Source organism: Sturnira hondurensis, unplaced genomic scaffold, assembly GCF_014824575.4.
Source record: "Sturnira hondurensis isolate 20B ecotype Veracruz unplaced genomic scaffold, ASM1482457v3 Scaffold0006496, whole genome shotgun sequence".
Taxonomy (NCBI): Eukaryota; Metazoa; Chordata; class Mammalia; order Chiroptera; family Phyllostomidae; genus Sturnira; species Sturnira hondurensis.
This window is the reverse complement of record NW_028079127.1, coordinates 25,008,975-25,024,400: the sequence shown is the minus strand read 5'-3', so window position 1 is coordinate 25,024,400 and position 15,426 is coordinate 25,008,975. Positions and strand designations below refer to the sequence as shown.

The 15,426-nt window shown below is 36.1% G+C and overlaps 1 protein-coding gene across 5 annotated transcripts in view; it reads left to right on the top strand.

The window, feature by feature from the left end:
- INSIG2 (insulin induced gene 2) overlaps positions 1 to 13,885 on the top strand; it is a 32,293-nt gene extending 18,408 nt beyond the window's left edge. For all 5 annotated transcript variants that reach the window (XM_037049898.1, XM_037049902.1, XM_037049900.1 and 2 more), the window contains 4 exons: positions 4,546 to 4,670; positions 11,339 to 11,505; positions 11,675 to 11,774; positions 12,841 to 13,885. In XM_037049898.1, the coding sequence (XP_036905793.1) occupies positions 4,546 to 4,670; positions 11,339 to 11,505; positions 11,675 to 11,774; positions 12,841 to 12,882 (434 nt within the window). In that variant the 3' untranslated portion in view covers positions 12,883 to 13,885. The remainder of the gene's footprint in view (positions 1 to 4,545; positions 4,671 to 11,338; positions 11,506 to 11,674; positions 11,775 to 12,840) is intronic.
- Positions 13,886 to 15,426: the final 1,541 nt, after the last annotated feature.

The window sequence follows — 15,426 nt, the reverse complement described above, 5'->3', positions numbered from 1 at the left end:
AAGCAAAGACAAAAATCACATGATCATATCAATAGATGCAGAAAAAGCTTTTAATAAGGCACAGCACCCATCTCTGTGATAGTTTTTTACCTGTGGTGGAATGCCTGATCTTAATTGGTTTTACTTAGCAACAGACAAAGGGAGGAGAGAGAGGGCAAGAATGAGAGTGAAGAATGACATGTGAGCTGTTACTTTTATGATGCATTAAAAAAAAAGAGGTAATACTCATTTAGATATACTGCCACTCTATACATGCTTGTTGCCACTTTAAGTTTGTAGAAATTTGTAAATTCTGTCAGTTAATTTTACAGGATTTTAGAGTATAGCCTTTTAAATAGCAATATGCAGTAAGTTCTCATTCAGTCTTCAATAGGTTCTGCAACTTTAATTGAAATAGCAGATAACAAAGCCAGTTTTATCACAGGCTAATTGGTATAAACAAGATCTTAAGTTCCTATAGAGTTGTAATGAAATGGCAGTGAATGAAGTGACCTTATTCAAGGACGTGTTGTAAAACTTTTAAATTTACTGGTAGTCTTTGGAGCTCTGCATTACTGAAGTTTGTTGTTAATCTCTTGATAGTTTGTGAACCTATATAAAGCCAAAGCCCAACTCAAAAGAGCATACTCAAGTGTTTTGTGGATTAGAAAATGCAGTATCTCAGCATCATTTTAGTATCTCACCTCCAGATGGAAGGGTGGTCCTACAGCCTATCTTTCATGCTGCTCCACTGGTCTTCTAGCCTGTGAGTTTTTATATTAATTGATTTCCATTTTCCTTGAAGATAGAATGCATTGTTTGTGAAGTATAGCTAGCCAGTATCAGGCCAGGCAGAAGCTGCTGACTCTCAGGCACATAAAGTTTGGTACAATAGTTTCATATGTCATAGGTAGTATTGGATGGTTTAGACATGCTTTTCAAGTGATGTGACTGTTGTGTCCCTGTTTCCTAATGGGAGCATAACCATTCTCTTTTTAGGAAGATGAATAGGAAATAGCTAGGCACCTTTGTTTTGCTAAATTTAATCTGTGAAAATACATTTTCCTTATAACTTGTTGAAGAAAGTTTTGGTTCATTAGTCTATTTTTTATGACTAAGCATTTTTTAAAATATATTTTATTGATTATGTCATTACAGTTGTCCCATTCCCCCCCTTCACTCCCCTCTACCCTGGACTCCCCTCCGCCACCATTCCCCCTTTTCATTCATGTCCATGTGTCAAGTTCTTTAGATTCTGTATTTCCCATAGTATTCCTGTCCCCCTGTCTATTTTCTGCCTACCATCTATGCTACTTATTCTCTGTACCTTCTCCCACCTTCTCCTCCCACTCCCCTGTTGCTAACCCTCCATGTGATCTCCATTTCTATGGTTCTGCTCCCGATCTAGCTGTCCTCTTAGTTTGCTTTTTTAGGTGTGGTTGTTAATAACTGTGAGTTTGCTGTCCTTTCACTGTTCATATTTTTCATCTTCTTTTTCTTAGATAAGTCCCTTTAACATTTCATATAATAAGGGCTTGGTGATGATGAACTCCTTGAACTTGACCTTATCTGAGAAGACTTTATCTGCCATTCCATTCTAAATGAAAGCATTGCTGGATAGAGCAATCTTGGCTGTAGGTCTTTGGATTTCATGACTTGGAATACTTCTTTCCAGCCCCTTGCCTGTAAGGTCTCTTTTGAGAAATCCACTGACGGTCTGATGGGAACTCCTTTGTAGGTGACTGTCCCCTTATCTCTTGCTGCTTCTAGAATTCTCTCCTTCATTTTAATCTTGGCTAATGTAGTGATGATGTGCCTTGGTGTGTTCCTTCTTGGGTGCAACTTCTTTGAGACTCTCTGAGCTTCCTGGATTTCCTGGAAGTCTGTTTCCTTTGCCAGACTGGGGAAGTTCTCCTTTATTATTTGTTCAAATAAGTTTTCCACTGGTGGCTGTTCCTGTTCCCCTTCTGGTACCCCTATAATTCGGATGTTGGAATGTTTCAAGATGTCCTGAAGGTTCCTAAGCCTCCTCATTTTTTTGAATTCTTGTTTCTTCCTTCTTTTCTGTTTGTTTGCTTCTTTCTTCCTTCTGGTCCACTCCCTTGATTTGAGTCCCAGTTTCCTTTCCATCACTATTGGTTTCCTGTGCATTTCCCTTCATTTCAATCAGTTTAGCCTTCATTTGTTCCTCTAATTTGTGGCTAAAATCAACCATTTCTGTGAGCATTCTGATCACCAGTGTTTTGAACTGTGCATCTGAAAGGTTTGCTATTTCTTGGTCACTTAGAATTATGGGCTCTGGGGTTTTGAGCTGTTCTTGAGTCATAATGTTTGGTCTGTTTGCACCTGTTAAGTATGAAGGGCAGAGCCTTAGGTGTTCACCAGGGCTGGGTGACCCAGTCGCTGGGTTGTGATGCAGTCTGGCTGAGTGGTTTGATGTTGTTGGACTTCCGTACATTTCAATTTTCACTGTTTTGGCTGTGTTTTTGTTTGTAAAACTTAGCTGTCTTTAAATTTAGTTGTGGGAGGGGGCACAGTGTTTCCACCTACGCCTCCATCTTGGATAGAAGTTGACAGCATTTTTAATCTTCTCCAACCAAATGAATAAAAAGTTGAGGATTGACAAGTATTTAAGTTTAAATGGTGTGAGACCTATATGTCCCCTAGAGCGAGGAACATAAAAGAAAGAATAAACAAATGGGACTTTGTCAAAATAAAAATCTTCTGCATGGCTAAGGAAAACATCAGGGAAATGAAAAGCAACCAACTGTATGGGAAAATATGTTTGCAAATGATAACTCAGACAAGGGTTTGATCTCCAAAATATATAAAGAACTCACAGGAGTCCACTCTAGGAAGATAAACAACCTAAGTAAAAAATGGGCAAAGGACTTGAACAGACACTTCTCCAAGGATGACATACAAAGGACCCAGAGACATATGAAAGGATGCCCAGCATCACTAGCCATCAGAGAGATGCAAATTAAAACCACAATGACATACTGCTTCACACCAGTCAGAATGGTCATCATAAACAAATCAACAAACAACTAGTGCTGGCGCAGTTGTGGATAAAAAGGAACCCTAGTGCAGTGTTGGTGGGAAAGCAGACTATTGCAGCCACTGTGGAAAACAGTATGGAATTCTTCAGAAAACTAAATTAGAACTGCCTTTTGACCCAACAATTCCACTGCTAGGAGTATACCCTAAGAATCCTGAAATACCAATTCCAAAGAACCTATACACCCCAATGTTCATAGCATTGTTCCAAGTGTTGGAAGCAACCTAAGTGCCCATCAGTAAATGAGTGGATGAAAAAACTCTGGTAAATTTACACAATGGACTACTATGCAGCAGAAAGAAAGAAGGAGCTCCTACCCTTCCTGACAGCATGGATGGCTCTGGAGAGCATTATGCTAAGTGAAATAAGTCAGGCAGTGAAAGACAAATAAATACCATATGCTCTCACCTATAATTGGAACCTAATCAAAACAAGCAAAAGAGAACCAGAGACATTGAAATAAAGAACAAACTGACAGTAACCACAGGGGAGGAGGGAGAAGGATACTGGGGGGAAATAGAGGAAGGTGGTTATGTATAAAGGGACAAAGAGGAAGGAACATGTATAAAAGACACATGGACAAAGCCAAAGGGGGTTGGATTGAGGGTTCGAGGCAGGGGGGAGTAATGGGAGGAAAATAGGGACAACTCTACTTGAACAACAATAAAAGAATTTTAAAAAATTGGGTGAGAATATTTTGAGTCTCAATTGTAGATATTTTGCATATACTTTTCCATAATTAATTACACAGTTGGCAGTCAAGATGTTCTTTCCAAAAGTAAGAAATGTACTGAAAGTGATTTTAAAGTGAATTTAAATTTTTACCAAAAATTTAGAATTCTTATATAGACCATGTTTCCTCTATGTTTTCTGTGTGGAGATTGAATCTTATATGTAGATTTGTGTTGTGACTTTTTCTGCTTTGCCAGTATGACCTAGTCTCAGAGGGCTACAGTGGGAGGGAGTGTCAGATCAAGGCAGTAGAAGCAGGAGACAGAGAAAAGAAGATGGAGGGGCAAAGATGATCTATGTAACAGGATAGCCATAGCCATCTGCGTATTGTGTGTATGATGAACTTACTGTATGTGTTTAGTTCCTAGCTTTTCTTTAGATTTATGGCATTTAATACAATGTTTCATGGTTATATACTTAGAGAGAACATTGCTTAACTGCTAACTGGTTTGATGCTTTTCAAGTCTCAGAGATACTAATAGAAAAGTATCATGAATCATCGAGTCCAGTCTGCTAAATTGTGAATCATAGACTGAAATAATGTACTTTTATAATTTAGAATACTGTTGTAATCATTTACAATACTTTCTTCCGTGGTGTTCTCAGTTTTTATTCCTTTTGGAAGGTAAGTTTAAAATATCAGTTGTCATTAAGTAACTTAACTTTAAAAGAATCTTTCAAATGCTTATTGTGATTGTAGTGATTCTTAGCTTTAAGTTTTGAGAGTATAGCATTGGAGATGACTTCATTTTTTTTTCTCTTTTTATCCGCAGCTGCGATTGGGTTATTATACCCCTGTATTGACAGGCATCTAGGAGAACCACATAAATTTAAAAGAGAGTGGTCCAGTGTAATGCGGTGTGTAGCTGTCTTTGTTGGTATAAATCATGCCAGCGCTGTATCCTTTTGCCATAATGAAATGCATAATAAGAAAGCGGCTCCCAACAAATCAAAGGTTAACTGGTCCCTTGCAACTTCACTGCTGTCAAATTGTGATTATGCCCACTTAGTTATAAAAAAATGTGTGTCCTATTGTTGAAACATCACAATAGCATCTGTATGATGCTGCTACTTAGTGGGGTTTAGCCTTTCATTTGAATCTCATTTTTTCAATATAATGTAGAAAATTTGCATGTTTAAAACACATGTTTTTTAAAAATTAGGTCACTAAACTACTTACATACAGGTTTTGTAAGACTAGCATTGAAACAGGTAAATTTTCAAAGAATTTCATTCCTCTCTCTTCATTTAATATTTGCCACGAAGGACATGTGGTGGCTTCAGGTGCTGGTTTTTTGTGTTTTGTTTTTAATTTCAAGAACCTATAAATACTGCCGTCCACCCCTGACAGACTGTCATTTGTTGGTTTTAATGAATACCAGCAAACCACATAAATGTTCTTAAAGGTGGCATAGTAGAAAGATCCAGCTTAGACCTTGGTTAAAAGCAACTTTTTTCTCTAAGGTACATATTTTTATAGTTTGGTCATTTAAGGATTCTGATGTTTTGATTAATGATCAGTTTTATAGCCTGGAGGACAAGGTAGCCTCCCTCTACTCCCTTCTCCCCTTCTATCTTCTACCTTTCAGAAAAAAAAAATGTCTACCTACAGAACAAAAGCTTTTGCTCTCATAAGGTTTTAATTCTGTCATCCTCCCTGCTTTCTTTTCTCTCACCACCAACTTTCCTTTGTGGAAAAGGATCTGGGCAATGCCAGTTCAGTCTTCCCTTTTCTACAAGGGGTGGCTTAGGGACGTGGGAGTCTTTGGTATTAGGAAGAGCAGGAAGTCTGACTCAAGCTACCCACCATTTCCTCTTGTAACTTTGCACGGGGCTTAGGGCTGGCATTCAGTTGGAGATAAGGTGAGTCATGTGGCAAGTAGATTGCTGTGCCTTTTATGGAAAGTACTGACATGTTTTGAAGAAGCTTGGGGAAGAGGCAGGGTCTTATATGCTGAGAACATATCTGCCTTTCTGTTCCCATTGTGTGTGGCCCTTGGATATCTGTGGATTTGGAAGGCCCTCAGAGGCTGTTGCTATGTTTGTTTTCCATTCCTTTTGTATGAAACAATTTCCTAACATGTTTAGGAAATTGGGGAAATTTCCCCAAAGTTTGGGGAAATCTTTGATATTTAGGATTTTATAATGAACAAATCCAGTGGTTAGGAGGACTTAAAAAGATTGACTCATAGAATATTATATCTAGAAGAAAACTTAGAAAATCACCTACTACCATATTTTTTATAAAGACAATGAGACAAATAAAAGCTAGAAAGCTTAGGTACTTTGCTATGCCACTCACACTGCAAGGTGTGCCAAAACTGAGACCAGACCCCAGAGATCCTGACTCTAATCTAGGAATATTTGCTCTCCTACCCAGGAGTCCCACAAGTGTGTAAATTTTCTATATGTGGTAGATTAGACCATTCTTTCTCAGACATTTTAACTATTTAAAAAAATTATTTTATTTATTTTTACAGAGGGTAAGGGAGGGAGGAAGAGAAGGGGAGAAACCTCAATGTGTGGTTGCTTCTTGCATATCTCCTACTGGGCACCTGGCCTGCAACCCAAGCATGCGCTCTGACTGGTAATCAAACCATTAACCCTTTGGTTTGCAGGCAAGCACTCAATACACAGAACCACACCAGCCAAGGTATTTTAGCTATTTTTAAGTTGAGAAATTTAAATAGCCTTTTTCTGGAATTCAAAAATGTTTCTATATCTTAATTCTTTGCTTTGGTCTTTCTTTTTCTTCTCAATACTTAAAGTATTTCAGTCTTATACTTAAAAGTATGATGGTCCTGGGTGGACATCCTTTAAGCAAAATCCAAAGTGTTTATAAATTTGTAACATTCAGTTAATTTGACTTCATGAAATCACATGGTACTATTTTTAAGACTGATGTTTTACCTGTTTACTCTAGAAGCTTCCTTATTTTGCAATGACTCTTTTTTTTTTTAAAGATTTTATTTATTTATCTTTAGAGGGGAAGGGAAGGAGAGAGGGAGAGAAATGTCAGTGTATGGTTGCCTCTCATGTATCTCCTGCTGGGCACTGGCCTGCAACCCAGGCATGTGCCCTGACTGGGAATTGAACTGCGATCCTTTTTTTTTTTTTAGTTTTTATTTAATTCTTGTTCAAGTACAGTTTTCTGTATGTATTCCCAGCCCTGCCCCCACCAGTGCTCCCCACCTCCCTCCCATCTCCGCCCCACCTTAGTTATTGTCCATGTGTCCTTTATACTTGTTCATGTGAGTCCTTCCCCTTTTCCCCTGTGATTCTCTCCCCTCTCCCCTCTGGACCCTGTCAGCACGTTCTGTATTTCAGTGTCTTTGGTTACATTTTGCTTGCTTGTTTGTTTTGTTGTTTAGATTCCTGTTAAAGGTGATATTATATGGTATTTGTCTTTCACCGCCTGGCTTATTTCGCTTAGCATAATGCTTTCCAGTTCCATCCATGATGTTGCAAAGGGTAGGAGCTCCTTCTTCCTTTCTGCAGCATAGAATTCCATTGTGTAAATGTACCATAGTTTTTTGATCCAGTCATTGACCGATGGGCATCTAGGTTGCTTCCAACTCTTGGCTATCGTAAATTGTGCTGCTATGAACATTGGGGTGCATAGGTTCTTTGGGATTAGTGCTTCAGGGTTCTTAGGATATACTCCTAACAGTGGAATTGCTGGGTCAAAAGGCACGTCCATGTTTAGTTTTCTTAGAAAATTCCATACTGTTTTCCATAGTGGTTGTACCAGTCTGCAATCCCACCAACAGTGAACTAGAGTCCCCTTTTCCTCACAACCTCTCCAACACTTGTTGTTTGTTTCTTTGTTTATGGTAGCCATTCTGACTGGTGTTAAGTGGTATCTCATTGTGGTTTTGATTTGCATCTCTCTGATAGCTAGTGATATCGAGCATCTTTTCATGTGTCTCTAGATCCTCTGTATGTCCTCCTTGGCGAAGTGCCTGTTCAAGTCCTTTGCCCATTTTTTAATTGGGTTGCTCGTCTTCTTTGAGTGGAGTCATGTGAGTTCTTTGTATATTTTGGAGATTAAACCTTTGTCTGAGGTATCATTGGCAAATGTGTTTTCCCAAACTGTTGCTTTTCTTTGTATCTTGATACTGTTTTCCTTGGCCATGCAGAAGCTTTTAAGTTTGATGAGATCCCATTTGTTTATTCTTTCCTTGATGTCCCTTGCTCTAGGGGACATATCAGTAAAAATATTGCTGCGTGGAATATCTGACATTTTCCTGCCAGTGCTCTCCTCTAGGGCTTTAATGGTTTCCCGAGTTATATTTAAGTCTTTTATCCACCTTGAATTTATTTTGGTGTATGGTGTAAGTTGGTGCTCAAGTTTCATTTTTTTACATGTAGCTGTCCAGTTCTCCCAACACCATTTGTTGAAGAGGCTATCTTTACTCCATTTTATGTTACTGCCCCCTTTGTCGAATATTAATTGACTGTAGAGAGTTGGGTTTATTTCTGGGCTCTCTGTTCTATTCCATTGGTCTATGTGCCTGTTTTTATGCCAGTACCAGGCTGTTTCGATTACAGTGGCCTTGTAATACAGTTTGATATCAGGTATTGTAATCCCTCCTACTTTGTTCTTCTTTCTCAAAATTGCTGCTGCTATTCGGGGTCGTTTATGGTGCCATATAAATTTTTGAAGTGTTTGTTCTGTCTGTGAAATATGACATTGGCACTTTAATAGGTATTGCATTGAATCTGTAAATTGCTTTGGGTAGTATGGACATTTTGATGATGTTACTTCTTCCAATCCATGAACACAGTATATGTTTCCATTTGTTTGTGTCTTCCTTGATTTCTTTCTTCAGTGTTTTGTAGTTTTCTGCATGCAGGTCTTTTACCTCCTTGGTTAGGTTTATTCCCAGATATTTTATTTTTGTTTTTGCTATATCAAATGGGATTTTTTCTTAATTTCTGCTTCTGCTGTTTCATTGTTGGTATACAAAAATGCCTTTGATTTCTGGATATTGACTTTGTATTCCACTGTTTTGCCAAATTCATTTATTAGTTCGAGCAGTTTTTTGGTAGAGACTATAGGCTTTTCCATGTACACTATCATGTCATCTGCAAACAGTGCCAGTTTTGTTTCCTCTTTTCCCATTTAGATGCCTTTTGTTTCCTTTTCTTATCTGATCGCTGTGGCTAGAACTTCCAATACTATATTGAATAGAAGTGGTGAAAGTGGACAACCTTGTCTTGTTCCTGATCTTAGTGGAAAAGCTTTCAGTTTTTGCCCATTGAGTATGATGTTGGCTGTAGGTCTTTCATATATGGCCTTTATTATATTGAGGAATGCTCCCTCTATTCCCACTTTGCTGAATACCTTTATCATAAATTGGTGTTGTACCTTATCAAAAGCTTTTTCTTCATCTATTGATATGATCATGTGGTTTTTGTCCTTGCTTTTGTTTATGTGGTGTATTACATTTACTGATTTACGAATATTGAACCATCCTTGCATCCCTGGGATGAATACCACTTGCAAACTGCGATCCTTTGCTTCACAGGCCGGTGCTAAATCTACCGAGCTACACCAGCCAGGGTCTCAATGACTGTTAATGAAGTTAATTTAGTTAGCAAAGATAGTACCCAGTTAATGTCAAAGTCTGTTCTTTATGTCAACATAAGAAATGTCCAAATCTGTAAGAATTTTTATGAGATTATTTGAGTCAAACTGATGACAATCGCTGGGGGGAAGAAAACCTCAATAGATTGAGAAAGTGCCCTGGAAAATGGCATTTTTGCACCTTATTTTATACATCAGAATCAAAGGAGAAGATGTAAGGGGGTTACATAAAATCTATTGATGATAGATTAGGGAGGCCGGAGAAAGCAAAGTGGGGAAAACCTCTGGGATTGAATGAAAGGTAAAATGATAGACACATACTTTTATACAGGTGAGTAGAGGATAGTTATCAGTTAACAATTAACATGATAACAATGAGGACGCCCGTGGTTTCTCTTTGTGTAGTGCCTGTGCCTTGAGGGATCCTGAAAAAGAAAATTTGACATGCAAGAAGACAACAGACATACTCAGTTAAGGTCAAGATTGACTTTTGTTGGGGAATATTCTAGCCTAGGACAGTGATTGTCCACTATAACTTGCTTTTAGTTAATCATTTTTAATTTCAGACCATCCTCTGTGGTTGCTTTCGGTCTCTGAGTTTGTAAGGCTACCATGCAGGCCTCCTCTGATTTGTCAGGTGTAGTATGTGGCCCTTTTTCTTCCGCATTTACAAGATTGTTTATTGCATAGAGAAATTAGAGTTCACAAGCTCTTTGTGAAGTTTTAGGTTATTAATGCCTGTTAAAGAATAAGAAAAGCTGGCCCCGACCAGTGTGGCTCAGTTGCTTGGAGTGTTGGCCTGCAGAGTGAAAGAATAAGAAAAGCTTTTTCTGAAAGCATACTCATCAACTACAGGTTTTTTGATAAATCAGGCCTCAACAGGGAATGACTTTGGAGGAGTGGCCTATAGCTGAGAAGTAAGCATACTGGGTGTTCGGGATACTAGCTGGTTGGGTAGGGGAGTGGGAGTGGTGGTAAACAATGGTGTTAAATGAAGTAGGGAGTGGTTTCCTATCTTTTTTTGCACTTCTACTCTCTTCTCTGTAGTTGCAGCTGGACTAGTTTGGTGAGATAATGTTGTTTCTGCTGGGGAGCTGGATGTAAAATCATCTTATGGGCTTTGGGACATAGATAACACCCTTTTAGTGATACTTGAAATTAATTCCTTTAGTGTAATCCTCTAGCAAAGAAATGAGAAAACTGAATGTATAAAGCTTCGTTTTGCTCAGAGATTTTGGGGTAGAAAAGGGCTGTACATTTGTGAATAGATGCTTAAGTAGGTGATGGAAATAAAACATCATTTGAGCAAAGCTGTCCTGTACCAGAATGTCTCAGGCACCAAAATAACTTGACAGGTTGCAAGATAATGTTCACTTCAAGGCTTTATCCTCAACAAATTAAAACTACAGCAGTTGACATAATAGAAAGGGATACTGTGTCCTTGGTACTCTTGTTTCCAAACTGCATTATTATAAAATGTGTCTGTCAGTAAATCATATAGAGAATGTAGACCCTGTTAAATAGCTGTCAGCTCTTCTATTTTCAAGTTCCTGTATGATTCTCAACTAATTCTCAACCTGTTTAAGAAGTAATATTGGATTTCTTTTTCGCAAAAGTATGTTTCTTTAGCAGAACTTGTGTTCTGAGGCTTCCCATTTACACTTTTAGCAAAGAAAGCAGTTCTCAATTAATGAGGCTGCTCTTATAATTGGCAGTGTGTGTAGAGTGTTTTGTTTTAGGAATTACAGGTTGGTAGGATCTATTAATGAAATGCTATGCCCTCTGTGTGTCTTTAGTAAATACCAGAGACTATTTTAATCCCATCTAATCTCAGACATTGTATTAAAAGATTGAATGAATTTTAGAATAAGGAATTAATTTCCTTTTTAACAGTAACATCTCTTATTTTAGAAAAAATGAACTGGTGATATTATTTGGTTATAAATTTTAAGATGACTCTTTAACATTGACCTCAGAAAGTGGACTTTGATAACAACATACAGTTGTCTCTCACACTGGCTGCATTATCCATTGGACTGTGGTGGACTTTTGATAGATCTAGAACTGGTTTTGGCCTCGGAGTAGGAATTGCTTTTTTGGCAACATTGGTCACTCAGCTGCTAGTCTACAATGGTGTTTATCAGTAAGTATTCTTTTTGGTGCTTGTTTGATAAAAGAGATCCATGATAATTGAATTCAGAATTGAGATTTTAAAATTGGCTTAGCCAGATTAGTCTGAAAAGTAACTTATTTTTATTGTAATTATCTTAATAAGTGTCATCATACAGTTAAAAACATTTTTATTATTCTAGATATACATCTCCGGATTTTCTCTATGTTCGTTCTTGGTTACCATGTATATTTTTTGCTGGAGGCATAACAATGGGAAATATTGGCCGGCAACTGGCAATGGTAAGCTAATGCTTATTTAATCACTTTTCTCTTATTGAAGTGTAAGACAAGTTTTCTCTAAATGATAGTCACTTTTTAAGAGAAAGCAATTTGTGAAGACAGCATTCTTTGATTTCTCTGCAATTCTACTGAAATAAACTATTTGGAAGAATTTAATCACAAGTGTATTAAAAGTTGAAGGAACCACTAGATAGGAAAGCTAAAATGGGTTATGAATAGAGTAAAATGATTTATTCACCCTCTTTTTAAAACTAATTTTATAGGTTTCTACTCCTCAAAAGGGAGCAATTTTAAAAGTGAAAAGGGCTCTATTAATAATGACATTACAACAATAGATATAAATTAGAACTATCTCCAGCAAATCAAGATGTTTCATCCTTTTAGTTGAGAAAGAAAGGACATTGTTTACAACCCCAATCATGAATGGCAAAGGTTGGGGAGTAACATTCAGAGGCCACACCAGTTTCAAGAATAGTGTTGTCACTTTTACCATGTTAGTGAGTAGGGGAATTGGGTGGTGTATGTTGCTTTCTTTTTGATAATACAGGTACCCAATTATTCTAAGTACATTTGTTTCCTTGAATTGTGGGTACATTTTTATAGCTGTACTTTTAGAGTATTGTTTTGAATAGAAGCTTTTGCTAATGTAATATTTTCCTTTAAATTGTAAAGTGATTTGAAAATAAATTATCTGAATTCACTGTATAAGTCTTGTCCTTAACTTTATAACCTGTCCTTTACTGATTGACCTTACTGAGCACTCAAAGAAACCTACTTTCATATTCTAGAACTGATCTGAATCATAAACTGTCATTATTTGCTTGTAATGCAGAAACTTCATCTTCTGCTGTTGGCTATGGCTCTTTCACTTCTAGAATGTGATTTTTTTTTTGTTTTTGCCCTATCACATTTGTCATTTAATCCTATAATTGTGTAACTCTGGTAGTCTTTGAGGAATAAAGTGAGCATCGATTAATAAAGTATTAGTTTAAAAAACTTTTTAGTTTAAATTGCTATTCAAAATAGACCTTTATCTGTTAACCTTTTAACCTTTTCAATTTTGCAGTATGAATGTAAAGTTATCGCAGAAAAATCTCATCAGGAATGAAGAAGGCAAAAATGTATTTTTTGTACAGAAAAACAAGTCGAAAAGGGCATGTAAATGATAGATATACCAATGAAACTATGGACTCTAAAATTGCCAGGATGCAGATTTTACCTTGATTGTTTTTTATATATATAGATATATATATATATGTGCATGTGTGTATATGTATATATACACACACACATGCACATATATATGCATATATTACTGCAATCTGTGATTGCTTCACCTGTAAATCAGTTATAAACCTTTATGTATTTGACTTAAATAACTGTAAAATATATATGCACTACATTAAAAATGTAGATTAATAAATGAAATTTTTAACTAATTTTTTAAACATACCATATATTGTATCGCAATGTTGATGTGCCAAAATATTCTGTTACTGTCAATCAGAGTATAAGAATGCTTTGAACAATTTATAAACTTAGCGTAATAAAATAAGAGGAAAGCCAAAAAAAAAAAAAAAGCAAACGAAAAGCTGGTATATTCTCTTTGCTTACTGTTGTGCCTGTTTATTTTCCTAATTACAACAGTGTGAGTATGAGTGCCCTAATGTGTGGTTAGTGTCCACAGGGTGGGGCAGAAGTAGGTTTACAGTTCCTCATATGGAAAATAATACAATAATAGATAATAGAAGAATAACTGTTTCACATGCTCGAAACTGTAAACCTACTTTTACCCTACCCTGTATTTTAATGTGGTTTCAGAGAACTTTGGATGTTTTAATTAAAATGTGATACAAATGAAATTCCATAGAACATTGTTCAAACTTTCATTACTGGAGAGAGTTTAGAGAGTAATTCTTCGACAGATTTTACTGGAGGTAAAAGTGATAAATGGGAAAGGCTGTCAGCATTAAATTGTTTTTAGTCTAAACCTTAACCTATATAATTAAAACTAAGGACCTCTGGGGACTTTAGTTTTAGAAATACAAAATGACCTTCAGTGCTACAAAGTGTTAAGTCATAGTAACTGTCATTTGCAATATAGAAACCTGCTGCTTTTGCAAAAAGAACACCTAAAGCCCCCAAATAGATATACATGAAGTTTCTAATTCTATTGGGTTCTGTTCAATACATTGTGAAATCTGTTGGTTTGCATAAATTAAATCACTTTGGTTGGGCTGCCTCATATGACTGGTTGTCAGAGGAATACCACCTGGGGAATGGATGAATACATAATTTCTTATGTATTCTTATGCCCATTAGTGAGTAGTTCGGACCTGTTTAAGAATGTATTGAGATGGCATATGTGCATGTTAGAGATCTTGATAACAATTTTGTGCTTGTCTTTTCAACAACTAGAGTCATTTAAATATGCTTGAACATACTTTAAATTAATTTTCCCTCACTTTTTATTTTTGAAATCGATGGCAATTATATACACAAGGGTGAATGGAATCTGCTTACTCTGTGTGTGTTTGTGTGTATATGTGCTGAATTGAGTGAGAGAGGATATATATGTGTACTTGGATGTGATGTGCCTATGTTCTCTTAACATGTTAACTGTGTATTTGTTTTTTTGGTTTTAAAACCATTGCTATCAGACTGAGGTCTTGTATGTCAAACTTTAATGTGCTTTTTACATTTTAAGGCTGAAAGTGTTAAAGTCCTAAGAGCATTTTATATTGAATATGTATACACATTCAAGACTATAGTGGTGATAAACATATTGCTATAATTTATTATTCTGTCTTCCAGATAAAGTTATTCATTTATACCAAATAAGGTATATTTTTAGAATCAACTTTTAAGCACTATAAATTTTTAATAAGTTATATGGTCTATGATGTGTTTACTTTGAAAATTGCTGTTCAAAGTGTATTAAATATATAATTATATTCTTGGTTAAGAGTCATTTTTTCTTTTTCATGTTAAGTCATAGAATATAGTCCTGAGGATTAATTTAATTGGTATTAACACGTATGGTTGAGTTTACTAAGATATGAAAGGATATTAAGTTTAGTATTACTAGAATTGAATGATGTCATTTTGAGTGTTCTTAAATTATTTTCAGATTATCTAGAAAGTGTGAAAATATCAAAAACAACATTGTTTTGGTATTTTGATAAGTACATAAATATATTTCATCTTAATTTTGCAATGAAAATAAGTAGTAAAATGTTTTAATATTGTTACACTGGCAGTGCTTTCTTGCTTTTATTATTTAAAGTTATAGAATCAAGGGGTTGAAACTGCGATTAAATTCTACAGAAACACAAGAATACAATTAAAATTAACTAGCCAGAACCCTGCTAACACCTTTGCTATAAAATATTGTGCTGAACGTATTTTAACATCTCTAATGTCGTTGAAATTTGAGTAGTACATAGACTTCACACATCTTGCATTTTCTAGATAGAATCCAGACTTGTTCAACATTTTTAAATACCTCTCTGGTTTTCTTGGCTCACTTACCTGCATAATGAAGTATATTATTTTTAAGGCAATTATTTCACTGGTGGTCTTTGAAAAGTAGAGTCTTACGTTTGTGTGTCTGAAAAAGTGTTCCATATTTTGCCATGTATAATGCTCACTT